The 26,515-nt window shown below is 46.7% G+C and overlaps 2 protein-coding genes across 2 annotated transcripts in view; one reads left to right on the plus strand and one right to left on the minus strand.

The window, feature by feature from the left end:
* The window catches only part of PLEKHA8 (pleckstrin homology domain containing A8), a 36,194-nt gene extending 20,087 nt beyond the window's left edge, over nucleotides 1-16,107 (minus strand). The window contains exons 1-4 of the mRNA XM_068152360.1: nucleotides 15,712-16,107; nucleotides 3,151-3,267; nucleotides 2,302-2,457; nucleotides 785-909 (exon numbers count right to left, since the gene is read on the minus strand). Coding sequence (XP_068008461.1) covers nucleotides 785-909; nucleotides 2,302-2,457; nucleotides 3,151-3,267; nucleotides 15,712-15,751 — 438 coding nt within the window. The 5' untranslated portion in view covers nucleotides 15,752-16,107. The remainder of the gene's footprint in view (nucleotides 1-784; nucleotides 910-2,301; nucleotides 2,458-3,150; nucleotides 3,268-15,711) is intronic.
* A 177-nt stretch (nucleotides 16,108-16,284) lies between these two features.
* FKBP14 (FKBP prolyl isomerase 14) lies at nucleotides 16,285-26,515 on the plus strand. The gene is made up of 4 exons (XM_068152362.1): nucleotides 16,285-16,757; nucleotides 19,383-19,534; nucleotides 22,585-22,712; nucleotides 23,909-26,515. Exons 1-4 carry the CDS (start codon nucleotides 16,300-16,302, stop codon nucleotides 24,065-24,067), a joined length of 897 nt encoding a protein of 298 aa, XP_068008463.1. The 5' UTR covers nucleotides 16,285-16,299; the 3' UTR covers nucleotides 24,068-26,515.

The raw sequence follows: 26,515 nt of genomic DNA on the forward strand, positions 1-26,515 counted from the left end.
ATGAGGTGTCTGTGGTGACAGGTTGGACTCCATGATCTTTGAGGTCTCTTCCAACCTGAGTGATACTGTGATTCACCACAGTTTATGAGGTAGCATTACAAAGATGGTTTGGATATACAAATAATTAACCTTCAGGTGTTCTGTCTACCTGTCCTGCACATGAGGACCTAACTCTTCAGTGGGAGGCATCTTGGAACTCCACACCATCTTCTCTAGCAAGTGGCCATCCCTCTTTATACATTTCTCTCTCAAAGCAAGGGGCAGAACACTGTCATTAGCAGACCCCTCCTAAATGAGGCTTCTTTAACTTAAGGGAGACCTATCAGGTAGTTCTTTCTAGCAATTTTGCTCTTTTTGTGTGTGAGGTCTGCATTGTCTCTTGACCTTTTTAAGGGTTTTGGCTGAGAACAGATTGTTCTGCTGAGCAGGGTATTAATGACTCAGGGGCAGACAAGTGCCCGTTTCTTTCAAGTATCTTTATATATATAAAATCATCTTTTCCTTTTCTGCTCCACTATACATTCATTATCACCTGCAGAGATGTTATTCACCTAGGTCACAGATACCATATCTCATCTCACTACTTGCTGCCCCAACACAGAGAAAATTATTTGCAACAACAGAGCATTACTCCATTTAAACAAGAACTGCTGTGTGGCTACATTCTCTCTCCCAGGCTCTCTGCAGAAAGAGGGTGCAATATCAAGTAACTGTGGGCTAACCAGAAGAGTTCCCAATGCTCAAGTAATTAATTACATGGTCTATGCCAAAACCAGAACTGTACCTCAGGTTCTGATCCACCAGAAATTCTGGCTTCCTTTGTTTTATGCACTTGCTGAACAAGGAGGTTACAGTACAATCTAAGTTCAGACATTTTAGTCTTCAAGGCTTCTGTGTTTTCAGTGAACTCTGGAAGTGAAACAGAAGAAGAGTTACATTTATTACACCCATCATCTTGCAGGACATGACTTTGGAAAGCTGCTGAAAAGGTATTATCCAATCTAATTCATTCACTACAAAACATTTTCTATCAACTCAAAGAGATGAGCTGGATTGGCCATAAATTGTGCTCTAACAGGTAAAACACTGCTTCATTATTTGCCATCACAGACAGCAACAGCACGTTCCTAGTGTAAGAACACAAAGAAAAAGCACACAACACTTGACCTCAATGGGCACTTTGAGCTAGGACAAACCCCCTAGACATTGCATTTTTTGTGGTCACTAAGTAGCTTGAGGTGCAAGCAGTTACACTGTGCATTAGAAGATCACTGTTCTGAGTAGAAAACACCAAAGGGAAAAGACACATCCTGCCCAGTACAAGGAGATCAATTCAATATACATCCTTGAGTCATAGAATGGTTGAGGTTGGAAGAGAACTCTGGAGACCAGGTAGTCCTACTCCTTCCTCTTCAAAGCAGAGCTAGCCAAAGTCCACTGCTCAGGGCCATGTCTGCTTGGGGTTTGAGCACTGTGAAGGATGGAGATTCCAAAACCTTCCTGTGTAAAATGTTTCAGTGCACCCTCACAGTCTAAATAGTTTTGCTTATGCCTCAATGGAGTTGCTTGTATCTGTACTTATGCCTATTTCATCCTGTCCATTCCCTGTGAGGAGTCTGGCTCCATCTTTTATGCTCTCCCATCAGATATTTCCTATAATCATCTTAGTAGCTCTTTACTGGACTCATTCCAGCAGGCCTGTGTCTCTTGTACTGGAGAGTGCAGAGCTGAGCAGACTAATCCAGATAGGACTAACAGTCACTCTGAGATTGTTCAGAAGTCATTATTTTACCTTAGAGTCCCAAAATGAAAAATAAATTGTCTGTTAGCAAGACTACCATGGTTTACTTCTGCAAACACAGCAGTAGATTTTCCCCCTGTACTACTATGTATCACTTTGTAGACATAACTTTGTTCTGCTTCTACACACTATGCAGCAGATCCCCACCTTGTGTAGGATCCTACAGCAGAACCTTCTGCTCAGCTCTGACTTGGTTTGAAACTAAAAAGGGTAGGGTAGGTATGCCTTTAAAATTTTGTTACAGAGGGACAAGCTCTCCTGGTTTTGACCAGGGGAAGTTTTGTGTTAATTGTAAATATCTGTAAATCCTGTGTATTTTGTACATCTTCATTGCATTCCATTGTAGATTGTAGTTTTGCCTCTACATACAGCTTCCACTTGCTTCCAGCTGAGCTGGTCTGGCAGAGTTAATGCTGGGGGGGAAATCTCAACTCACCACATAGGGTAAGGAAGGGAAAATAAAAACCAAACAGCATATGCCAGCAAAAGGGTGTTCTTGCCTTTTTCCTTCTGTGTCCTGCTGTCAGTCAGACAGGCTTTGGCAGTTCCCAGTGCAACCAGCCACTTTTGCCTTTCAACTGCATTTCTTGCCTTCAGATAGAAGTATTGTTCCCCGGGGATGATTAGATCCATCCGTGTGTTATCTGCAGGATGAACTGGAAGCAACACTGTTTTCAGAGCAGCCCCTCAGCCCTTCCCAGCCCAAATGAACATCCCAGCAGGCATGTGGGGTAACAGGTCAAACATTAACAAAAGAGAAGGATGCCACAGCCCCAAACTTCCCCTGTTGCCATTTTATGGCTTTTCTCCCAAGTTCGGGACTAGAAAGGACAAACATGTATAACTGTGGGACAAAAGGTGATGAAATACACTATTGTAATCACTACAGTATCATCTGGGAGTCTTTAGAGAAAGGGAATCCTCTTCTGGCAAGTCTCTCTTCTGCTTTCCAGCCCATAACTGAACCCCACAGATGTGGCAAGTAGGTGTAAGGATCACAGGAATGAGCAGGCCTAGTACTGAAGCTTATTATTCATATTTCTAGCTTCAGTTTTGTGCTTTTGAAGAGTCATTTGAAGCTGTGTGTTGTTCCAACACAGCTCATGAAAAACAGTGACCCACCTGCCTGCAGAATACTCACTGTACTGGAGACTTGCAGTTCTCCTAATATTTTGTAAACACTACAGGATAAGAAAACTACCCATAGCCCAAGTCACTGGGTTACTACAAACACATACCAAAGAAATCAAGCTGCCAAATAGCTCTCCTGACCTGAAGTGCCATCTTGAATACAACAGCATTTACTGCACAAACTTCATGCAGCTGGGGTGTAACTGTGTCTTAGTTACCTTGAATTTCACACACAGCCATTTGGATGCTTCCCTTACAACCCTTCCAGGCATCTTCCTGAGAGTCATAATAGGACAGGATGCCACCACAGAGGAGAAACCACCGAGGCTGCCAGCCTGAAAAACAAAATTGCATGTCTCAGTTAATTCTCTCCCTGCCATTCCACCACCTCTCTCATTTGGGACTTACTGCAAACAAGGCCCCAAAGATTCTCAGTTCCTGCAAGAACATTAAGTCCTTTTGAAACAGTGCAGGCCTGGATAGAATAGAATGGAATAGACCAGGTTGGAAGAGACCTTCAAGATCATCGCGTCCAACCTGTCACCCAACACCACCTAATCAACTAACCCATGGCACCAAGCACCCCGTCAAGTCTCCTCCTGAACACCTCCAGTGATGGTGACTCCACCACCTCCCTGGGCAGCCCATTCCAATGGGCAATCACTCCCTCTGTGTAGAACTTCCTCCTGACCTCCAGCCTGAACCTCCCCTGGTGCAGCCTGAGACTGTGTCCTCTTGTTCTGGTGCTGGCTGCCTGGGAGAAGAGACCAACCTCTGCCTGTCTACACCCCCCCTTCAGGTAGTTGTAGAGAGCAATAAGGTCTCCCCTGAATCTCCTCTTCTCCAGGCTAAGCAACCCCAGCTCCCTCAGCCTCTCCTCACAGGGCTGTGTTCCAAACCCCTCACCAACTTCGTTGCCCTTCTCTGGACTCATTCCAGCAAGTCAACCTCCTTCCTAAACTGAGGGGCCCAGAACTGGACACAGTACTCGAGGTGCAGCCTAACCAGTGCAGTGTACAGGGGCAGAATGACCTCCCTGCTCCTGCTGGCCACACTGCTCCTGATGCAGGCCAGGATGCCATTGGCCCTCCTGGCCGCCTGGGCACACTGCAGGCTCATGTTCAGTCTACCATCGACCAGCACCCCCAGGTCCCTCTCTGCCTGGCTGCTCTCAGCCACTCTGACCCCAGCCTGTAGCACTGCCTGGGGTTGTTGTGGCCGACGTGCAGAACCTGGCACTTGGATGTGTTCAATCTCATGGATGTTGTACACTGCAGCTCCTGCTCGCTGGCATGTCCTTTCTGCAGGCAGCTGGACTGCAGCAGTATGCTCCCAAGATGTCAGAGCCCATTTTCAGCAGTTTTGCTAATGTGGTATCACTGATTCACACTCTCTTCCAAAACCACCTTTCCAGTCCACCACCCTTCAATTGCTTCCATCACTCCTCAGCCTCTCTCTTCACTTTTTCCATGTCACTCCAGCTTACATGCCTTCCTTCCCTGTGGGAAGGGCCAGCCAAACTCTCTTGAAAAGCAGTGGGCAAAAAACTCCTAAACAGTCATGGGAAGGCAGGGACAGAAGCATGTGTGTTGCTTTTTTGAACACCATCTTTCAATGAAGCAGCCTCCAACTGCTCTTGAAATTTACATGCTGCCCACCTTCAAAAAACCTAACCTTGAATGAATGCCTTGCACTTCTGGATATCTTTCCACAGAGCAACAAAACCACCAGGCTAGACCACAACCAATAGTTCTACATACCACTTGTTTTGTTCTTCTGGAAGCACTAAAGCTGTATGAAGATACAGACAGAGCAGACATCATAGCTGTTATTTATGTCTAATCAAACCCCACAAGCTCATTAACCTAAGAAGAAACAAGACAGTCACTGGAGGAAAGCAGCTTTCATTACTGAGCTGCAACAAGCTTCTCTGGCCAGGACCAAGAGACTGAGATACCCAAGATCCCACACTGTGCCTGCAAGCCTTCTCTGGGATAAATCCTTTGACAACACCTTGGAGAGCAACATAGCTCCTAGGGCTCTCACTTCTGCTGTCCCCTGCGTGGAGACTCTGCCCACCAGCAGTGTTGCAGGAATCTAGGCTAGGCTTGAACTGAGGGCATGCTGGAGGAATGACTGCTCCTCTTGAACTGAGGGCATGCTGGAGGAATGACTGCTCCTCTTGAACTGAGGGCATGCTGTTCCTTACCAGCTAGGCACTGAGTCCTTTGGCTACTGCTGAAGACAAACCCACCTCAGTTTAAGGCTAGAAAGCCCTGGAGTCACAGCCTAATGGTAGGAGAATGGTTTAGGCTGTTTGCATTGATTTTTCCCACCCCCTCCTTTTTTTTAACAAGCAACACCACATCTGAGCATCTAAGCCAACCTGGTCTATAGATTTCCAGCCACCTTGGAGGTGTCTGGAAAACAAATTCAACACAAATCCTTCTCCCACACTCTTCAGAAAGTTCTGCCACTATTTTATTACAGGTTGGACTCGATGATCTTGGAGGGCTCTTCCAACCTTAGTGATACTGTGATATTTCTGGGGAGAATATAAACCCAATATAAATGCCAAAGCATTCTCAATACTTCTTTATTTTATATGAAGGGAAAAGAAATAAAAGTCACATGAATGAGCATTTTAAAAACCAATAAAACAGCAAGAGTGATTTTTATTTGTCCTGTCACCAAAATAAAGAAACTATCCTACAAGTCACTACTGATGTGGAAGAACTCACACCCACCCCCATCCCCTCAAAAAAAGAGGTTGCTGTTCAGCAGGGAAAAAAACCAACACTTAACTGCTTCAGAAACTCAAGGGCACAGAACCAATCCTTTAAATGCACAGCACCACAGTCAATACAAGCCTCTAATTCAGCCTGGAGATCCTGCTGCTGAACATGAATCATTTCAACCATGGTCCTACAGCTTACAACTGCAGCTGATGCTCAGCTAAATTGCATCTCATCAATCAAAGGCTGCACAATCAATTAGCCAACATACAAAGAACTCTGCTTCCATCACTTTGGAGGTTAGTTAAGAGTCAATATATTTTGCTGAGATTTGGTTGCTTGGGGGGTGGTTTGTGGGTGTTGGTTTGCATTTTATCCTTGTAGAAATAGAATAGAATAGAATTGACCAGGTTGGAAGAGACCTTCAAGATCATCATGTCCAACCCATCAACCAGTCCAACCCACCTAAACAACTAAACCATGTTTGGTTTAGTTGTTTGGGGTTTTTTTTTCCCATACTGGGAATTATCTGTCAATAGAATAGAATAGAATAGAATAGAATAGAATAGAATAGAATAGAATAGACCAGACCAGGCTGGAAGAGACCTTCAAGATCATCGCATCCAACCCATCATCCAACACCACCTAAACAACTAACCCATGGCACCAAGCACCCCATCAAGTCTCCTCCTAAACACCTCCAATGATGGTGACTCCACCACCTCCCCAGGCAGCCCATTCCAATGGGCAATCACTCTCTCTGTATAGAATTTCTTCCTAACCTCCAGCCTAAACCTCCCCTGGTGCAGCCTGAGACTGTGTCCTCTTGTTCTGGCGCTGGCTGCCTGGGAGGAGAGACCAACCTCAGCCTGTCTACAACCTCCCTTCAGGCAGTTGTAGATAGCAATGAGGTCTCCCCTGAGCCTCCTCTTCTCCAGGCTAAGCAACCCCAGCTCCCTCAGCCTCTCCTCACAGGGCTTGTGTTCCAAACCCCTCACCAACTTTGTTGCCCTTCATAGTATCATAGTATCTGTCAGGGTTGGAAGGGACCACGAGGATCATCCAGTTCCATCCCCTTTGCCATGTCCTTGTCTGGACATGTTCCATTAGACATGTATTAAAAAGCCTGTGATAGGAGAGCATGCACTCTCAGGACAGAATTGTCATACTGAAATACTGATTTTAAAACTAAAACTAAAATCACAGCAAGGTCAGAAGATGCACAGGCACGTGGTACTCACTGGCACTGAGTCAGCAGCCATGGGAAGGTTACCCTCATAACCAGCTAAAAATAGCACATGGCTGACAAATCACAGGCAATGCAACAGGGCTATAATCTTCAATTCCAGGAACCTCACATTTGCAGACAAGTGAAAAGGGGAAAAAAAAAACCCCACCAACCACTCATCAACCACTCAACATGCCCCCACCCCCTCAGACAAACACAAACAAAACAAACACCAAAGCAGCTAAAAAGACACTTAGAGAGTTTTATGAACACAAGTCTTGGCTTTATTCAGGCTTTTTTTTCTTCCCATAAACTGTAATTTGAGCTGAGCATTCAGATTTCACCTGCTAGAGAAAATGAAAGATGAATAATTGGAGGCCATAGTGATGCCAGCACTAACACAGCACTGAAGAAGAATTTGCTAAGCCCATTTACAGTGGTGGTGCACGGGTCGGGCAACACATAGATCATACTTCCCCAGCTCATTTTAGAGGCACAGAGCCACTAGCAGTAAAAATTGAACTTGCAATAGCTTCAGGAGAGAGAGACAGAGAAGGAAAGTGAAGAGATTCCAGATAACTTCACAAACACTTGTTAAGGTCCTCATACTAATACATTGCACTCCTGTGTGAGGAGTACTTGGATGATCTGATATTGTCCTCTACAGAAGCAGGTATTTAAGCAGTGCATAGCTGCTAAGGATTCAGTAGTTCTCCAGAAGTTTCTACCCCCTGAACGATCTGCCTACTTCCACCATTACATCTCAGGCAATCTGGATGCAGCTCATCACTGAGCAAACTTGACATTTCTTGATACCATGGTTGAAATTTGGACACAACTCACACTTAATGTTACACAACTCAGACTTCAGCCAGCGCTCGTTTCAAAGTGCCAAGCCCGAAGGAAAAGGCAAAACAGCATCTGAAGACATGTAGATCATGTCAGACATGCACAAAGCCAAACCATCTGGGAGAATTATATGCTCAGGAAGTCAAATTGATGACCTGGAAAACAAGCTGCAATTAAGAGATGCCAGTTCCAGCTGCATTTCTAAAAGGCACAAAGGCCAGACACCCAGGTTAGGAGTATCAGCGCTTGCTTTACGCCAGGGTTATGTAATACTTCTTAAGCATTAAAAACTTATGTAATAGATAGTCCTTGAACTTCAACCTTAACTTAGATGTTAAGTGCATACAGGAGATAATGCTGTAATTTCCATGTCACAGCAACATCCATCTAATAGGAGTTACTAAAGCCTTCATCATATCCTTACTGCTAATATTACAGGCAACTTAGCTGCTGGTGGCACAGCAGGGGCAGATACCTGGTTCTCTTTGCAGGGCTGCAAGAGAGTCCCAGAGCAGCTATTCTGAAGAGACAGCTCACAGCAAAAAACACAAGCAATATTTATCTTTTCACCCCACCCTGAGCAAAGTTGTGATGTGTGTTCACCATACCATCACCTACCACTTTATCTCCCAGGGCCCAAGGGCAGAAGCTTCTGCCCAGTGCTATGTCAGTGACTGGTAGCTGGGTGAAAGCTGCTGAAAATTTAGCTCATACAGGACCATGACAACGTTGGTGCTCTGCAAAAGGCAAGAGAAAATCCAGTATCTTTCCCCAGTTGCTAGGGCTGATGTAAGTCTATGCATGCCATCAGGATCACACCTTTGCTAAAAGCCAGCCTGCTCCTGCTTGATCACAGAGCAGCTGTTGGCCAGAAGACAGCACCTTCTCCTCCAGCAACTAGGACTGCACAACACCTGCCTTCCAGTTATGAGGAAAGTCATAATCTCCAGTTGGAGGATGCATCTAAGCCAAAACACAGGCCCAAGCAAAGAGATCTTATTTCCAGCTTAGTAAGCAGACTGCTGAGCTGCAGCTGTGCTGAGCAAAACCCCTGACTTCTACACTGAGATCCCAGGGTCTCCTCACCTATACAACATAAAATGTTCCATACTGCCACTCAGAAGGACCACATCTGGTCTTAATACACTAATCCCCAACAGACAAGGATTGCCCTGGGGAATTAAGGCTGTGGAAATCTCCATGTCACAAATGGACAAAAGCCTCATTTTCAAAACCCTGATGTGCCTGCAGCCTCAGCTATTCTTAACAACTGACTGTATGACTAAGTTCAATTCACGTGGCAACTTGTTTCATGCTGTCATTCACTGTCAGTCAGGTAAAGCATTTAGCAAAAGAGCATCTTATACACACACCAAACTCCAAAGTTTCCTCCTTTCTCATGCAATAAACAGTTAAAGGGTTACCTTAACATAAGCAATTTGCACCCAAAACTGCTGCCTGCTTTTTCCACACAGCCTCTTGAGGCTATCCAGTATTTCAGGAAGGGCAGTCCCAGGCACTGGAACACCTTTTGCAGCCTTAATTCTATAGTGAAACAATCTGACAGAATAAAAATCCAGTCTTTATCCATGAGGGATGGCAGAAAGGCAGATAAGAGTGTATGGAAATCCATGTCTCTCCTCTGAGCTGCTATCCTCTCACCCAGAGCACAGCTTCTAGAAATGCTCATAATGCAATTTTACTCTGGTGATGTGCATATTAAAAGCAGGAATCAATAGCAAAAGCCCCCAGAAGTAATAGAGTTAACAGATCCAGCACTTCAACAACAATATCACTTTTTTAAGCACTTGTTTGAGGGACACTAGAGGTTTGAGGGAAGCAAGCAACAGCTGGAACCAGCTTTAACAGTATGATGTTCTCACAAATTACTTTTCTCTAAGGGGTCCCATAAAATCCACCCTCACTTCAATTGCAATTGTTAAGGCTGCACTAGCAGCAGTGAAAAAGCATCCTGCTGTCCAAGGGCAACTGGGTATGTTTGCAAATGATTTTATGCCCGTGACCAGCCAAGGCATGGCGAGCACAATGTACCAGCAGTCAGGCACTTTTGAAGGGGACACAGTGAAAGGATGAAGGGCAGAGAGGAGATGGTGGTGCAGGAGGAAGGCAAAAGTTCAATAATCCAGGCCACTGCTCAGACACACTAATTCAAGTCATTCAAAGCTCCGGGGAGTTTCTCTCCTCTGTTTATACTCCCCAGAACCAACAAACTAGCAGCTCCTCTCTCTGATCCCTGGGGTGGTTATCAGGCCAGACTGAGCCAACAATGAGTGTATGTAAACACCCATCACACATTACACGGCCGCATCCCTTCACCATTACTCTGCCACACCTTGCTTCAGTCTTACCCAGCTATTCCCTGCGATCATCTATTTATTTCAGTGCAGAAGGACTGAATGCAGAGGCACCGGTACTGCAGCATACCTGGCAGGGAGCACTGCGCCCTGTAGGCTCTGCAGCATTGCTCCAACACCTACAGAGGAGAGAGGACTCTGATTTCCATTCCTTCAGCCTCAAACTTTTCTGCTGCAAGCACATTACTCAATTCCAAAAAGGTATGACAAAAGCAAGACTGCTGCATAAAGACAAACAAGGGGAAGGGAAGACAGAGAAAGGTCAAACCACGCAAATGCATTCATACAAAATCAAGTAACTAGTCCCTGAAGCATCCCTGAAGCACAGCCAGGACCGGGTGAAACTCGGTCATCCATCTAAAACAATGCCTAGTCTCTGAGAGCAGCTACCATCAGTAATGCTGGGCAGACGACTGCCCTGAAGGCAACAGAGACCTCAGCTGTCTGGGTCCACCTCCACAAAAGCCAGACTTCTCATTTTAAACAGTCAGAACTTCGACTATGCCCAGATGCCAAAAAGAAGGGGGGGTGGGGATGGGGGGAATAAACAGAAGCTTTCTGCAACTAAATGTTTATGCAAGTGTGAAGTTTTCAATTACTTCCTCCATCTCTGAAAACAGAAGACCTTATTTCCAGAGCTCAGTATCAACTGGAAGTATACAGGTCTCCCCTTCTAAAAGGTCAGATTTCTTAAACTCCCCAAACAAGGACTCACTCTAAGCAAGATGCCCATGGCAGGGGGGTTAGAACTAGATCATCCTTGTGGTCCCTTCCAACACTGACTGATACTATGATACTAAGATCATGGGCATCTGAATTCAGGCTTTCTTGAGCTTGCCTCCCAGGTTTGCACAAGAATTCTGAATCATTAGAGACAAGAGTGACTTAGAAGTTTTATGTGAAAGCTGAAATTTACTGCTTGGTGCTGGCTCTTGCCATCTCAGGATAAACTGCAAAGAATACAGAGTACAGCAATAAAATGAGAGTGGATGATTCCATGCATGAAGATATAGGGAGAGATAACTATGGTATGTGGCATGATGCAGCATCACTAGTGATGGCATGAATGCAAAGGTGCCATGCCTTTAGGAAGAGGAATCAGGCTTAGAGTTACTTGGCACAATTAAATAGCAGTAAAATATCAGCTTCATGGGGAAAAAAAGGAATCAAAGCCATTTCACAGAGCAAGTAACCAAGTATCAGGCAAGTCAGTGAAGGCACTCAGCATTTCTCTTTCTCATGACAAAGCTGCCTTTGATCCCCAAGCCAAAAGCTGATACATACCACTAGCTGCAACCCTGCCTGAGGCCAGTGATCCCAGGCAAGGCATGTCAGTGCTGAAGACATGAGGTGAATTGAATTTCAGCAGAAAAAAAAAGAAAGTAAACCAAAAATCACTTCAAAGCACCAAGCTCTCACAGACATCACTGAAAGAAAGAATTCCTCAACTCCATGCTACACTTCCCTGGTGGAAAATCAAAATCATGGATTATTTCCACAAGGCAAACTTCCTTTTATTATCAGGATGTTTAAAAAAAGAGCATGAACTGCAGCTTGAGCTCAGCTGGAGAGACCTGCAAGAAGCAGTTTCCTAATAGCAAAGAGCAGCCCTCACCTGCAGTTCACCTCTGCTCCCTCCTTTCTTTATCCTGCAAGCAGCATCCCTTGGTTAGTATCATACTATCATAGTATCAGTCAGGGTTGGAAGGGTCCACAAGGATCATCTAATTCCAACCCCCCTGCCATGGGCAGGGACACCCCACACTAGATCAGCCTGGCCAGACCCTCATCCAGCCTGGGCTTAAACACCTCCAGGGATGGGGCCCCAACCACCTCCCTGGACAACCCATTCCAGGGCTTCACCACTCTCATGGTGAAGAACCTCCTCCTCACCTCCAGCCTGAATCTCCCCACCTCCAGCTTCATTGCATTCCCCCTAGTCCTATCACTACCTGAGATCCTGAGCAGTCCCTCCCCAGCCTTCCTGTAGGCCCCCTTCAGATCCTGGAAGGCCACAATTAGGTCACCTTGGAGCCTTCTCTTCTCTGGTTCTAGACCAGTTTTGCAATAGCACCGCAGCCAGGATCTGGCTTTGAAGCTATCCACACCAGAAAGCTTTATGCTCAGCCAGGACCACAGGAAGTGACAGCACAACAGACTAAGGAGCTACAGGCAAGGTACAGGGTGACACTTTTATCATCCCAACTGCTTACTACAATAGGTAGTACTGAAAGAAGTGACACTGCCTTTCCCCATGCTACAAGCCCATTCCTAGCATCCACAACCTTTCCCAAGCGATGCTAACACTACATGACGAGTTTTGGCAGAGGATGAAATCCAGGAAATGTTTAAGATCAGGTTCCATGTTTTGACTGTAGGCTTAGCTGAGGCTAATTTACACATCTGCATGATTGAAGTCACCCAGGTCTGGGGTTTGAAGTTTACAGAGGCATCACGTATTTACCCAAGTGAAAAGGCACTACCGCACTCCCTATTGTCAGCAGTAATTCTGCTTGCAAAGTTCCCTGCTCCCTGATGGTTTTAACCAATTTAGTGAGGGAAGCACAGACAAGAGGAATCTGAGGACACACTTACTGAAAACACAAGAGTCCAAGGGCATTTTCACAGGCTAGAGCTGTGTGCACGCATATCTGATCCAAAGCTGGCACACCTGAACACAAATCCACATTGAGAAATTACCACCTGGTGGGCACGGGAGGGGAAAACTCTAAAGTCTCAGTTGTCTAAACTGTAAAGATTCCTATCTGGAACCTCTGCATGCAGGAATTGGTGCAGGATTAATAGAGGGAAAACCCTATCTCTGAACAGAAACCAAGTTACACTAATTCCATTCATCCTAATCTATACAAAGCAAACAAGGGCACCTACTATAAAACAAGATAACTTCTTTGAGCAGCTAGGCAAACTAATCTGCCTTTCACTGGCTGCCAATCACAGGGTGCTTTCTTTACCCTTTGCCCACAGAAAGCCAAGCTTGTTTCCTTCTTCTGAAACACGCCTGCTGTTGATAACTATGTCATTTGCAACGCTGATGTAGCTCCCTGCCCAAGGGCCAGGGGAAAATACACTGATGTGGACTTGACTTCTCATGATGGCGATGACAGAAGATGCTATAAAACCAAAATTCCCAGAACAAGCTCAATTACCAACAATCTGCCACCAGCTTCTCGCTCACAGCAGGTCTCCTTTGCTACAGTTTTAAGGTTGTTCTTTGGTGTTCCTATCTCCTCTCTGTCTGTATGAAACAAAGGTGTGTCTCTTGTTGTGAGGAAGAAAGGGCATGAGATGCCTGCTGTGTATGTTTACATCAACACTGTTACTAACACAGGCATACACTGACACACAGAGATGACACACGTTTTCCTTGCTTTTTGCATACATCATTAGCACTATGCAGCACCAGATTAGTTAAGCTCAAGCAAGAGGAAAAGCAGAATACTGTTATGGATGACCTGTTGAATCTTGTGCCTTCCCAAAAGGAGGCTTTCCTGTCTCTCACTGCCCAGATCTTTGCTATTGCTGTGGAAAAAAAAAGCCACATTCCAGCACGAGGTGTTTGGTCCTTTTTCATCATTGCAAACACTTGCAACGTAATGGTTTCAGGGTAGGTAGTCCTCATTCTATGCCAAAAGAAAAAGCATATGTAACTATGTGTTAGCCTGTAGAACAGCACATTTACTTAAACACCATACAGGCCTTCCACAAACTAAGAAAAGGCATGGAGTGACCTTGACAACACTTACTAGCAGGGTCAAGTCTCAAGCAAGGAAACCAAAAAGATGTTTCAATCCTCCATTGCTGATATTCCCTCTATTGAGAATAAAATCCCATCTAGTTTTCGACAAGGGTGAGCATCAGGCAGCCAGACAAAAGAGGTGCCTTCAGTCTACATTCACTGAGGTTTGCAAAGCATCATTCTTCTTCATGAAGGTTGGAAGTGCCTATCAATATGGCTAGTAAAAAAGGGGAAAAAATACTTCTAATGGAACTAAAGTATTTCTGGTTCTTAGTCTTCATCTTACCGTCAAAACAGACGACAAGCCCAGCTGATGTTACCACATCCACACTCAAGCCAAATGCTACAATGCCAGACACCACAGACTGGTTCCCACAAGCACTCACTGCCCAAATCTCAGACTGTGAAAACAAGTGCAAGAGTTTAAAATACACTCCAGCATCTAAGTAATGCAAAGGAAAACAAATACATCAAACTTCAGACCAACTGAACCATGGACATTTTTATTATGGGGGAAGGACGAATAGCACAGCCCAAGTTCTGCCATCTGAACAGAAAAGCTAAGCACGGCTCCTCCTACTGTCACACACTCCACAATTCACAGAGCATTCACAAACAGTTTAGAAAAAAATATCAAAAATCCCTGTCTTCCCCAGGGGGGTTGTGGAGTCTCCCTCTCTGGAGATATTCAAGACCCACCTGGATGCGTTCCTGTGTGATCTGCTCTAGGTGATCCTGCTCTGGCAGGGGGGTTGGACTGGATGAGCTTTCAAGGTCCCTTCCAGCCCCTAGCGTTCTGTGATGCCCCGACTCCCCCCTCAGAACACCTATTATCTAAAGGGGAAAAGCTGCAGCAATCTCCCAGCACACCAGCAAATCCAGCACCATCTGCTGCCACATGAATCCATCGCTGGGTTGTGCTTCAGCTTTTTCTTTGTTTAACTCCGGCTTCCTACACTTTCCCAACTAACCGGAGAGGTGCAGCTGTCCCGGCCTCTCTGAAAAAAAACATTCAAGACGGCAGCCCTCCTGCGTACGCTCCCAAGCAAAACTTGCACCAGCCGATGTCAAGGTCGTGGTGATTTATCTATGACCATCAAGTTTTGAAACTGTTTCAACAAACCGCGGAGGTCTGCGCCGGGTCAGAAGACCCCATCCGTGCACCCTGAACTACACATCACCCTGGCGACTCTGCTGCGTCCCGCAGTCGGCACCCCACGGGAACACCGATGGCACCGGACCCTCCCCACCTCTGCAGTGCTTCTGACCCCACCAGCACTCTCACGGCACAGGAACACCTGAAAACTTAAATCTGGGCCTAGTGCTTAGGATAGACCCCTCCCCCCCCCCCTGTTTTTTTTCCCCTATGCATTTTTACCCCAACCCCCCAAGTGCGGTCTAGTGCCGTCACCTTTTCCTCCCAGGTCTGCGATTCCCCCTGCTCCCCGAAGCGACGGAGTAAATCGATGCAAGTTTCACAGGGCCGTACAGAACCGCAAAGTTCGCCGGCGAGAATGACCTAATGCCTCCAAAATAACCCCAAACCCCGACTCACAAGCCCAGGCAAAGCCAGGGGCGCCCCAGGCAAACACTGGCACCCAGAGGTGGGTTAAACACGTCTTCCAGCACTGGACTGTGACAATGTGGCAGCGCAGCTGGAAAACCAGGGTGAGCAGAGCAGGGGCAGGGCTGATCCAGACTCAGCAAATACATGTAAGTTCATATACAACTAGACCTACGAAGATGACGGCACCCATCCCACCGGGACACGCACCCACCCCCCCACTCCACCCCCGCCCGCCCCGTGCAGGCGCTAAGGACGGGCAGCAACTCACCGCTCAGGTAGTTGGTCCACTTGTACAACACCCCCTCCATGACGGCCGGCCTCCGCCCCCATGCAGCGCGGCCGCCCCCCGGCGGAGTCACACCGCCGGCCACCGCGGACGCCCCCCGCGCCCAGCCGCGCCGTCAGCACCCAGGACCATAGCGGGGCACCGCCCGCCCCGCCCCGCCGGGCCCGGCCCGGCCTCCACCGCCCAGCCTGCCCACGGCCGCCACGCTCCTAGCGCAGAACGCGCTGTCGCCGCGCACCCAAAGAGCGACTTCGCAGCGCTACGAAAGCGCAAACAGTTCCAGGAATCGCGATCCACGTGACAGACAAGAGTAATGAGGCGGAGAAAGGCGCAAAAGGCCCAAAGCAAGAGGTCTTCCGCGGCCAATCAAAACGAGCTTGTTGGTGAGAACACCGCCCAATCGGCGGCCGGCAAGAGCCGGCTCTATTGTGCGAGCCCTCCGCGGGCTCCCCCACTCGCTGACATTCGCTTCCTGGAGCCCCAAAGCCCGGCCGCCCATGGATCCACGCTCCGCCCACAGAGTTCTGGTGTCTATTGGGCAAACTGAGAGATAGACAGGTCCGTGTCCCAATGTGGACCTCCTTTTTCCGGACTCACTCTGAGGTGAGCCAATCAGAGGGCGCGCCTCTGGTCCCGGACCGTCGGAAGCCCGGCGCTGCCAGATGTGAGGGTCATTGCCACGTCTGCTGTGCTGGCTTGACGTCCGTGCACTGGGCACTGCTCTGGCCGCTGTGGCAGGGAATCGCCCCGCTGGGCTCCACGCGAGGGGTGCGGGATGGCGATCTGGCGGTGGTGACGCGGGCACTGCGGGGCCCTGGCTGCAGGGCGGCGATGGCGGCGGCGGTGCGGGCCGCCCTGCTGGGCGCCGTGCTGGGCTGCGCGGCCGCGGCGTTGATCCCCGCGGCCGACGTGAAGGTGGAGGTGCTGCAGAAGCCGTTCCTGTGCCACAGGAAGACCAAGTGGGGGGACATGATGCTGGTGCATTACGAGGGCTACTTGGAGAGGGACGGGTCCATGTTCCACTCCACGTAAGTAGCTGGCCCCTCATGGCTCGCTGTCGAGCGGGCTGGTTGGGGAGCTTGCGGGTCTATCTGTGTAAATTTTGACGTAGGTGATCTCTTCTGGCAGTGCTTTCCTGAGTCTTGAGCCCCCACAGGGACCCGAAATCCATCTGGTTGATGAGTGAGGAGTGTTTTGTGGAGGGCAGGTGGTGGGGTTTGTGCTTTTGCCATTGCCCCTCGTAGAACGCCCCAAAGTTGGGTTACCTGTGTGCAAGAAAAGCAGCGCAATGCATGCATGTTTATGGGTGGCCTACCCTAGATTTTATTTGTTCCTGAATTAAAATAAACCTGACAGTGGAACCCTTTCCACCACCACCTATTTTCAGAAAGTTTGGTTTACTTTTGAGCAGTTTAGGAAGCACGGATTCACAACGTTGTTTTAGCTGAACGTCAACAGTAAAACTTACCTCCTTTTCTTCTGCCACGTAGCTGGAGGCTATAAAACAAAACTTACTTAGCTTCTGTTTTCTGGTTAGTCTGTGAAAAGTAGAGCCGTGTGGCATTTGCTGGAAGGTGGGGGTGCTGCCTCTGCACTTTAGATACACCTTTTGGTGTATGATCTCAGCGGGTTTATAAGTTTTCTGAAAGGCACGGATTTCCCTCTGGTTGCTTAAGCAAACTTTTAGGGGAGAAGTCTGCCTCTTAATTAAAAACAAAATAAAAATGATAGCAAAATTGTATAAAATTAATTATATATAAAACATACTAATATAAATTTATATATATCATTTACATACATGTGTGTATATATATAAAAAGATATGTATGTGTATATGGAGAGAGAGAGAGAATATTTCCACTACTGGCAGCACAACGAGAGCTATTCATTACCTGTGCTTGCTCTTGGCTTGCCCCTGACCAGACAAATCAACATACCGGAGCCACAGTAATGCAAATAAGAGGAGCAGCCAGAAATTCAAGGGAGGCTGCTAGAGCCTGCAACGACTTGATAATGTTGCTCTTCCTGTAAAGCATAAACGAAGTGTTAATAGTGGGAGACAGGAAAATCCTCAAGTATCTCTAGGCTGTATCTGAAGTCAACTGTTGTGGAGAATGTAAACCTATATATATATATATGAATATATATATAACAAAATTGTGCATGTTTGTGCTCTTGCAGATGATGTAAACTAAAATGTTCACTAATTTTCTCTTGTAGTTAACCTGCCTCTCTAAAAGAAGTTGTAGTGCCACTCTTAAAGTTTGTGCTGGTGACTAACTTCTGTAAGTGCTCTTGTTTTCTGTTAAGCACCTCTTCTGCCTGACTAAATGTGTAGAGCTTTTAAAATGCTGTGCCTCGGTAGAGTGAAAGTAGTGCCACCTGGGTAAGGTGAAAAAGGGATGTGCCTGCCTATTTTGAACTTGAATGTTTTGCATGCACTTGTTTCTGTTTTCCTTGCCTATCTGTTGTGTAGTTGGTTTTTCCTAGTGGCATTTTGGAACAGATGTGGCTGATTGGTCTGAGCATGTTATAAGGGTATCATCATAGTATCATAGTATCAGTCAGGGTTGGAAGGGACCACAAGGATCAGCTAGTTCCAACCCCCCTGCCATGGGCAGGGACACCCCACACTAGATCAGGCTGGCCAGTGCCAGGCTGGCCAGGGTCTATTGTAATCATCTCCAAGCTGGAGTTTGATTTGCAAGTTACTAAAGAAAGTGCAGGGGCCTTGAATGTACATCTCTAAGGAGAAGTGCCTTTCTAGTCTGATCAGTTTCAAAGTTGAAATAGGTGATCAGCGAAAGGAAGGTGGGAATCCAGGTGGCTCGGTGTTGTCATAAACATACCGTGCAGATGTCATTCTTTTTCTTTCCACTTTTTAAGGAACCTTTTTGGGCAAGTCATGTGTTGTAAAGACTTTAAAAGTCTAAGCCTTTCATTTAAGGAAGGTTGAGATGTCGGATAGCAGTGAACTTTTAATTATCTATAGAATAGAATAGAATAGAATAGAATAGAATAGAATAGAATAGAATAGAATAGAATAGAATAGAATAGAATAGAATAGAATAGACCAGGTTGGAAGAGACCTTCAAGATCATCGTGTCCAACCCATCAACCAACACCACCTAATCAACTAAACCATGGCACCAAGCATCAAGTCTCCTCCTGAACACCTCCAGTGATGGTGACTCCACCACCTCCCCAGGCAGCCCATTCCAATGGGCAATCACTCTCTCTGTGTAGAACTTCTTCCTAACCTCCAGCCTAAACCTCCCCTGGTGCAGCTTGAGACTGTGTCCTCTTGTTCTGATTCTGGTTGCCTGGGAGAAGAGACCAACCCCCACCTGGCTACAACCTCCCTTCAGGTAGTTGCAGACAGCAATAAGGTCTCCCCTGAGCTTTCTCTTCTCCAGGCTAAGCAACCCCAGCTCCCTCAGCCTCTCCTCCTAGGGCTTGTGTTCCAAACCCCTCACCAACTTTGTTGTCCTTCTCTGGACACATTCCAGCAAGTCAACCTCCTTCCTAAACTGAGGGGCCCAGAACTGGACACAGTACTCAAGGTGTGGCCTAACCAGCATATTCCATCTACTCCCTGTGCCTTTAATGGAATTTACTGACTAAAGACTGTGTTTTATTCCATTCTTTTCCAGTCACAAGCATAACAATGGTCAACCTATGTGGTTTACCCTTGGCATAAGGGAAGCTATCAAAGGCTGGGACAGAGGTTTGAAGGACATGTGTGTGGGAGAGAAGCGGAAGCTAACTATTCCACCAGCCCTTGCTTATGGAAAAGAAGGGAAAGGTAAAACACCTGAAGTCCTTCCCTTATTTTAATTCTACTGTGTGTATTTTACTGTTGTTGTTGGCCTAAGAGGCTAGCAAGCTTTCAAGCCTTCTAAGTAGATTCCATTACAATAGAAAAGTGAATGGAGCAGGTGGTCTTTGTTGCAAATCTCTTTGCTGAAGAAATAACTATTAGATGATTATGTGGTGAATGCAGGAGGAGGACAGCAATTGATGGTAGTTACTGTGCTGCATGTTCTGAGTGTCTTTTCTGTTAGTGCAGTTCTCAACAGCACAGTGCTTTCTCCCCCCCCCTTACCTTTCCCCTCACCCCCTTCTTAACAGTCAAGCTGGAAGTGGTCACTTAGGCACCAGTTGGCTGTTTGGCTGTTGCATCTGTGTTTGTGGTCATACTTCATGAATGTGCATGTGCAAGCCTCACTCCTGCTTTGAGGCTTCTTTTAGAACCCAAAGAAACTCCCTGTACTGCTGCCCAGCTAGTTCTTAGCTGATACACCAAGAAGTCGGTGTTTAGTTCTCCATATAGTGCTTCCCTCTTTTAGCCATTTTCAGTCTGGGCACTGGTGCCTGGTACCCACAGTGAGGTACATGATGTCTACTGAAAATGTATTGAATGGTGTACAGACAGATAAAAGCCCTTAAAAACAAAGGGGTCCAGGAGGCCTGGACCTACTTCAAGAAAGAGCTCTTGAAGGTGCAGGAACAGGCTGTGCCAGTGTGCCGGAGGATGAGCCGCCGGGGCAGACAGCCAGCCTGGATGGGCAGTGAACTTCTAAAAGAACTAAAGGGAAAAAGGAGGGTGTACCATCTTTGGAAGGAAGGAGAGGTTACTCATTAAATGTTTAAGGATGTTGCTAGGTCATGTAGGAAAAAAATTAAGAGAGGCAAAAGCCCATTTAGAGCTTAGACTGGCCACTGCTGTGAAGGACAACGAATAATCCCTCTACAAATATATTAATGGCAAGAGGAAGGGCAAGGACAACCTCCACTCCTTAGCAGGCATGGAGGGGAATATTGTAACTAAAGATGAGGAAAAGGCAGAGGTATTTCACACCTTCTTTGCCTCAATTTTTAATAGCAAGATAGGTTGTCTTCCAGACAACTGGCCTCCTGAGCTGGCAGATGGAGTCAGGAACATTATAGTTCCCCTGTGATCCAGGAGGAAGTAGTTAGAGACCTGCTCAGCCACTTGGATCCCCACAAGTCCATGGGACCCGCTGGGATCCATCCTAGGGTGCTGAGAGAGCTGGCAGATGAGTTGGCCAAGCCTCTCTCCATCATTTTTCACCAGTCCTGGCCCGCTGGAGAGGTCCAAGATGATTGGAAGCTGGCCAGTGTGATGCCCATCTGCAAGAAGGGCTGGAAGGAGGAACCAGGGAACTACAGGCCTGTCAGCCTGACCTCAGTGCCAGGCAAGGTTATGGAACAGGTCATCTTGAGTGCAATCACACAGCACTTACAGGATGGCCAAGGGATCAGGCCCAGCCAGCATGGATTTAGGAAGGGCAGATCCTGTCTGACCAACCTGATCTCCTTCTATGATCAGGTGACTGCCTGCTGGATGTGGGAAGGCTGTGGATGTAGTCTGCCTGGACTTCAGCAAGGCCTTTGATACCGTCCCCCACAGCAAACTCCTGGCCAAGCTGTCAGCCCATGGCTTGGACAGCAGCACATAGTATCACTAGCCTCCCACCCTGCTTGCTTGAATGATGATTGAAATGCCTTTTTCTGTAAGTCTCAGAAATATTTCCTATGTTCCAAGCTCTGAGCAAGTTGCTGTGCTCTTCTGTATTTCCAGAAGCTTCTGCACATTTATTCATCCTTTACAAGCTTGTTTGTTACAACAACAGCTCAATGTATGTTTAATTTAACAGCACACCATCAAAACAGAAGATGTGGGTTGGGTTTTTTTTTCTCAGTCTTCTCAAGGCACAGGAATATTTTCTTGAAATGTTTCCATCTAAGATATATAAATATATTTGCTCTTATTCAGCCTCTCCCTATATAAGGAGAACAGTGGTATGCTAAAAGGTCTCAGCCATCAGCATGAAGGTGTATAACATCACTGTAAAAGGCAATACATGGTAAACTGAAATACTTCCATAGTGGTGGCATGGGGAGGTAGTCTTTGGCACTGTTAGGAAATAGTCTGTTCATGTGCATCAAAAATGGCATGATGCCAACATGTCTTTTGAGCAGGTTTATATACTTTAGTTTCTGCTATGTTTGGGAATAGCTCAGTGTTTTTTGCAGCACCCCAGAGACAGCTCTGGGATACTGACAGCATGGCTGCCCTTTTGTCTTTCTCTGCAAGATGAGTTTTTCCAGTGGCAGAATAGCAGGTACAAGGCAGCTGCTGGTGGTAGAGAGGAGAATGGAATGGAATGGAATGGAATGGAATGGAATGGAATGGAATGGAATGGAATGGAATGGAATGGAATGGAATGGAATGGAATGGAATGGAATGGACCTTCAAGATCATCGTGTCCAACCTATCATCCAGCACCACCCAACCAACTAACCCATGGGCACCAAGCACCCTATCAAGCCTCCTCCTAAACACCTCCAGTAATGGTGACTCCACCATCTCCCCAGGCAGCCCATTCCAATGGGCAATCACTCTCTCTGTGTAAAACTTCCTCCTGACCTCCAGCCTGAACCTCCCCTGGCACAGCCTGAGACTGTGTCCTCTTGGAGGACACAGTGAAGGCTGTTATGGTGTGTCAGGAGGATTGAAGTCTCCCATCTTGCTACTCTATCAGTCTCAGCTGTATGTTGCAGTAGTGGCCACCTGGCTGGCTGTACAGTCACTTTATCTGGCTCTGGCCATGGAAAAACATTCAAGAATGCTGTAAGGGCTGCTCAGTGTCCAGGCTGTAGTCTGAAACAGTTATCACTCTTACAGGTGCTTACCTTTGTTAGTTCAAGTTGCAGGATGCTCTGGAAGCAGTAGGATTGCTGGAACGTTATTCTGATGCATGTGGCTTTTGTGTGGCATTGAATATGAAGCTGTTTGTAACTCTTCTCCCTGTTTACTGTTTTGGGCAGGAAAAATTCCACCTGAGAGCACCCTGATTTTCAACATTGACCTTCTAGAAATCAGGAATGGACCAAGGTCTCACGAGTCCTTTCAAGAGATGGATCTTAACGATGACTGGAGACTGTCCAAGCAAGAGGTGGGTGGGTTACCCTTCTGTGAGCAAATCTGACAGGACAGGAGAGTGGAAAGGGAAAGACAAGCTTAACTTGATCCCGTTAGGGATATTTCTAAACACAAGTATAGATTTGTAGCTGTTGTGCACAGAGTAACTCTGCAAGCAGATTACCCACTATTTAAGAGTGCTTAAGGCAATTATTTATTGGGTGATGCACAGTTGCTAGGACTGATGAGTTGTTAGCATAACTACTGAACATGTTATTAATAGTAAGATACCCAAAAGGTCATTGCTGGCCTGGTGGCCATTAGCCTGTTAGGAAGGGTTGAGTCTCTGTTACTCCTAGAAATGGCTCTCAGTGTTGTTGCCTTCCAGGTCTCTGCTTTTTTTCCCTTTGGTGTTTCATGCCTTTTTGTGTTGGTATCTTTCCTGTTGAGTGGACAATTCCTGGCTAAACAATTAAGCTGCTGTATGTACTTTACCTTTATTGCATGGCTTTAGCTCACATACTTCCCTACACCTTAACAATAGATTTTTTCAGTAAAAATAGGCCAAGGTCTAGTCATGAGATCTGTGGTGACAGGTTGGACTCAATGATCTTTGAGGTCTCTTCCAACCTTAGTGATACTGTGATACTGTGATCACACTGAGCCTTGGATCCCGGTGGAACTGCTGGACAGAGCATTCTAAAGCAGTCTTGATAAGCAGAGGTCACGTGGAGACATAATTCACACCCCCCCCCATGCTTATGGGAGACTTGGATGAAGTAAACCATGTCAGAAATAAAACTTCAGGACTTTCTTGAGTTAGCTGCTGATTTATTTATTGTAGCCTTCCAGTATCTGAAGAGGGCTCCAAGAAAGCTGGGGAGGGACTTTTCAGGGTGTCAGGGAGTGATAGGACTGGGGGGAATGGAACAAAACTAGAAATGGGTAGATTCAGATTGGATGTTAGGAAGAAGTTCTTCCCCATGAGGGTGGTGAGACACTGGAACAGGTTGCCCAGGGAGGAAGTAGAAGCCTCATCCCTGAAAGTTTCTAAGGCCAGGCTGGATGTGACTGTCAGCAACGTGATGTAGTGTGAGGTGTCCCTGCCTGTGGCAGGGGGCTTGGAACGAGATGATCCTTGAGGTCCCTTCCAACCCTAACAACTCTATGCTACAGTAACCAATTCTTTCATTAGCCTGAAAACATTAATTCTCACCTTTTGTCTAACAGGTGAAAATTTACTTGAAGAAAGAATTTGAGAAGCATGGAGCAGTGGTAAATGAGACCCAGCACGATGCCCTGGTTGAAGACATATTCGACAAAGAGGATGAAGACAGTGATGGGTTTATATCTGCAAGGGAATTTACATACAAGCATGATGAGCTGTAGGAAAGGGTGGCATAATTTTTTTGACATAAAATGGCAGTGACTTAGACTGCCTGGTTCTCTTGTCATCCTCATTCTGTGTGTTGGAGTTGACAGCTGCTGCTGCTGGCCGAGAAACGCTGTTTGTTGTTGCGTAAAAGAGAACTTTTGTTCATTCTGTACAAATGTTTTAAACTGGCCTAAAGAAAAGAAAGGGGCATCCTTTTGGGCAGCAAAGACTTCCACAGCAGTGTTGGGGCTTTTTTAATTATGTATTAACTTATTTTTCAGAAAGCAAACAAACTTTCCAGTTACCAAACATTGTGGAAAATCAAAAGCCAGCTCAGTGCCTTTCTGTGGTTTGTGTCCTCCGATCGCTTCCAGTGACTCTCTCATCTATAACTTGCAGCCTGGGGCTTAATGACTTGGTCATCCTTCTTGTGTATTGCTGCTTTAAAAGCAGTTACACCTTGCAGGTTTTTTCTGCAGATTTTTAAGAGTTGTGCTGGGCAGCATCAGCAGCTCTTTGCACTGCTGAGAAACTGATACAAAGCCGAGTGAGGAAAAATAACTAGCCTGTGCTGGTTTTGCCCTTCTGAAGGGAGATTCTTTACTCACCATGCCAATAATTATAGAATAGAATGGAATAGACCAGGTTGGAAGAGACCTTCAAGATCATCACGTCCAACCCATCAACCAACACCACCTAACCAACTAAACCATGGCACCAAGCACCCCATCAAGTCTCCTCCTGAACACCTCCAGTGATGGTGACTCCACCACCTCCCTGGGCAGCACATTCCAATGGGCAATCACTCTCTCTGTGTAGAACTTCTTCCTAACCTCCAGCCTAAACCTCCCCTGGCACAGCTTGAGACTGTGTCTTCTTGTTCTGGTGCTGGCTGCCTGGGAGGAGAGACCAACCTCCACCTGTCTACTACCTCCCTTCAGGTAGTTGCAGACAGCAATAAGGTCTCCCCTGAGTCTCCTCTTCTCCAGGCTAAGCAACCCCAGCTCCCTCAGCCTCTCCTCACAGGGCTTGTGTTCCAAACCCCTCCCTAGCTTTGTTGCCCTTCTCTGGACACGTTCCAGCAAGTCAACATCCTTCCTAAACTGAGAGTGGCCCAGAACTGGACACAATACTCAAGGTGTGGCCTAACCAGTGCAGTGTACAGGGGGAGAATCACCTCCCTGCTCCTGCATTTTATCTGCATTTTTCTTTAAGTTATGTGAACAAAGTAGGAGCTACCTGTCACTGCCACTTTTAATGTCAGCAGCATTCTAGGACATGTCTGTAATGTGATAAAGAGCAAGCTGTGCTGCAGTGCAGGGGCGTATCCTTTATGTACACACACACATTTTGGTTTTGAACTGGGAGCTTGCATTTATGAAGAAGGATCATGTCTTTCTCCTCCCAAGTGTTGAGGAAGATCTTGAAGAAACAAACCTGAAGGGTTTTTTTGCATTAACAGGAGGATTTGTTGGTTATGTGGATGAGGGGATTGAGTCCATCATCAGTAAATTTGCTGATGACACCAAGTTAGGAGCAGATGTTGATCTGTTAGAGGGTAGAAGGGCTCTGCAGAGGGACCTTGACCAACTGGACAGATGGGCAGAGGCCAACAGGATGGCATTCAACAAGTCCAAGTGCCAGGTGCTGCACTTTGGCCACAACAACCCCATGCAGTGCTACAGGCTGGGGTCAGAGTGGCTGAGAGCTGCCAAACAGAGAGGGACCTGGGGGTGCTGATTGACAGCCACCTAAACATGAGCCAGCAGTGTGCCCAGGTGGCCAAGAGGGCCAATGGCATCCTGGCCTGCATTAGGAATAGCGTGGCCAGCAGGAGCAGGGAGGTCATTGTGCCCCTGTACTCTGCATTGGTTAGGCCACACCTTGAGTCCTGTGTCCAGTTCTGGGCCCCTCAGTTTAAGAAGGACATTGAGACACTTGAACATGTCCAGAGAAGGGCAACAAGGCTGGGGAGAGGCCTTGAGCACAGCCCTATGAGGAGAGGCTGAGGGAGCTGGGATTGTTTAGCCTGGAGAGGAGGAGGCTCAGGGGAGACCTCATTACTCTGTATCTTTACATTGCTCTATCTTTACAGAGGTGGAAACCATGAGGATTTCAGCTCCAGTTTGTGGGTTGATTGGGGTTTTTTTGAGCTGTTTCTAGAAGGGAAGAAAAAATTTGCAATTGTCCATGGTTGCTTAAATGAGAGGGCAACGTATCCGAGGGAAGGGTCTCACCTGTATTCTGGCACACAGTCTTTTACTTGAAAAGTGTTGCTCAAGGTTATGCAGGGACACAAAGCAAATCAAAATTACATTGCACTAATCCTTAGCTGTTGTCAGATGGGACTCTCACGCTCAAGGCTCTCAAGGCAGTAGATGAGATCTAGATGTTTTCTCTGCCACCTGGTGTTGCAATGAAGCATTAGAATGCTACTTTCTATTAAAGAGAGTTTAGCTGCA

Source organism: Melanerpes formicivorus, unplaced genomic scaffold (genome assembly GCF_026170545.1).
Source record: "Melanerpes formicivorus ecotype bairdi unplaced genomic scaffold, bMelFor1.0.p_v2 SCAF_23, whole genome shotgun sequence".
NCBI lineage: Eukaryota > Metazoa > Chordata > Aves > Piciformes > Picidae > Melanerpes > Melanerpes formicivorus.

What these genes read in the sequence shown, in the direction of transcription:
- FKBP14 (XM_068152362.1), top strand. Translation starts at nt 16,300, where the DNA reads ATGTGGACCTCCTTTTTCCGGACTCACTCTGAGGTGAGCCAATCAGAG. An exon ending in TTATGGAAAAGAAGGGAAAG is followed by an intron (nt 19,535 to 22,584) that starts GTAAAACACCTG and finishes TGTTTTGGGCAG; the next exon opens with GAAAAATTCCACCTGAGAGC. An exon ending in GGAGACTGTCCAAGCAAGAG is followed by an intron (nt 22,713 to 23,908) that starts GTGGGTGGGTTA and finishes TTTGTCTAACAG; the next exon opens with GTGAAAATTTACTTGAAGAA.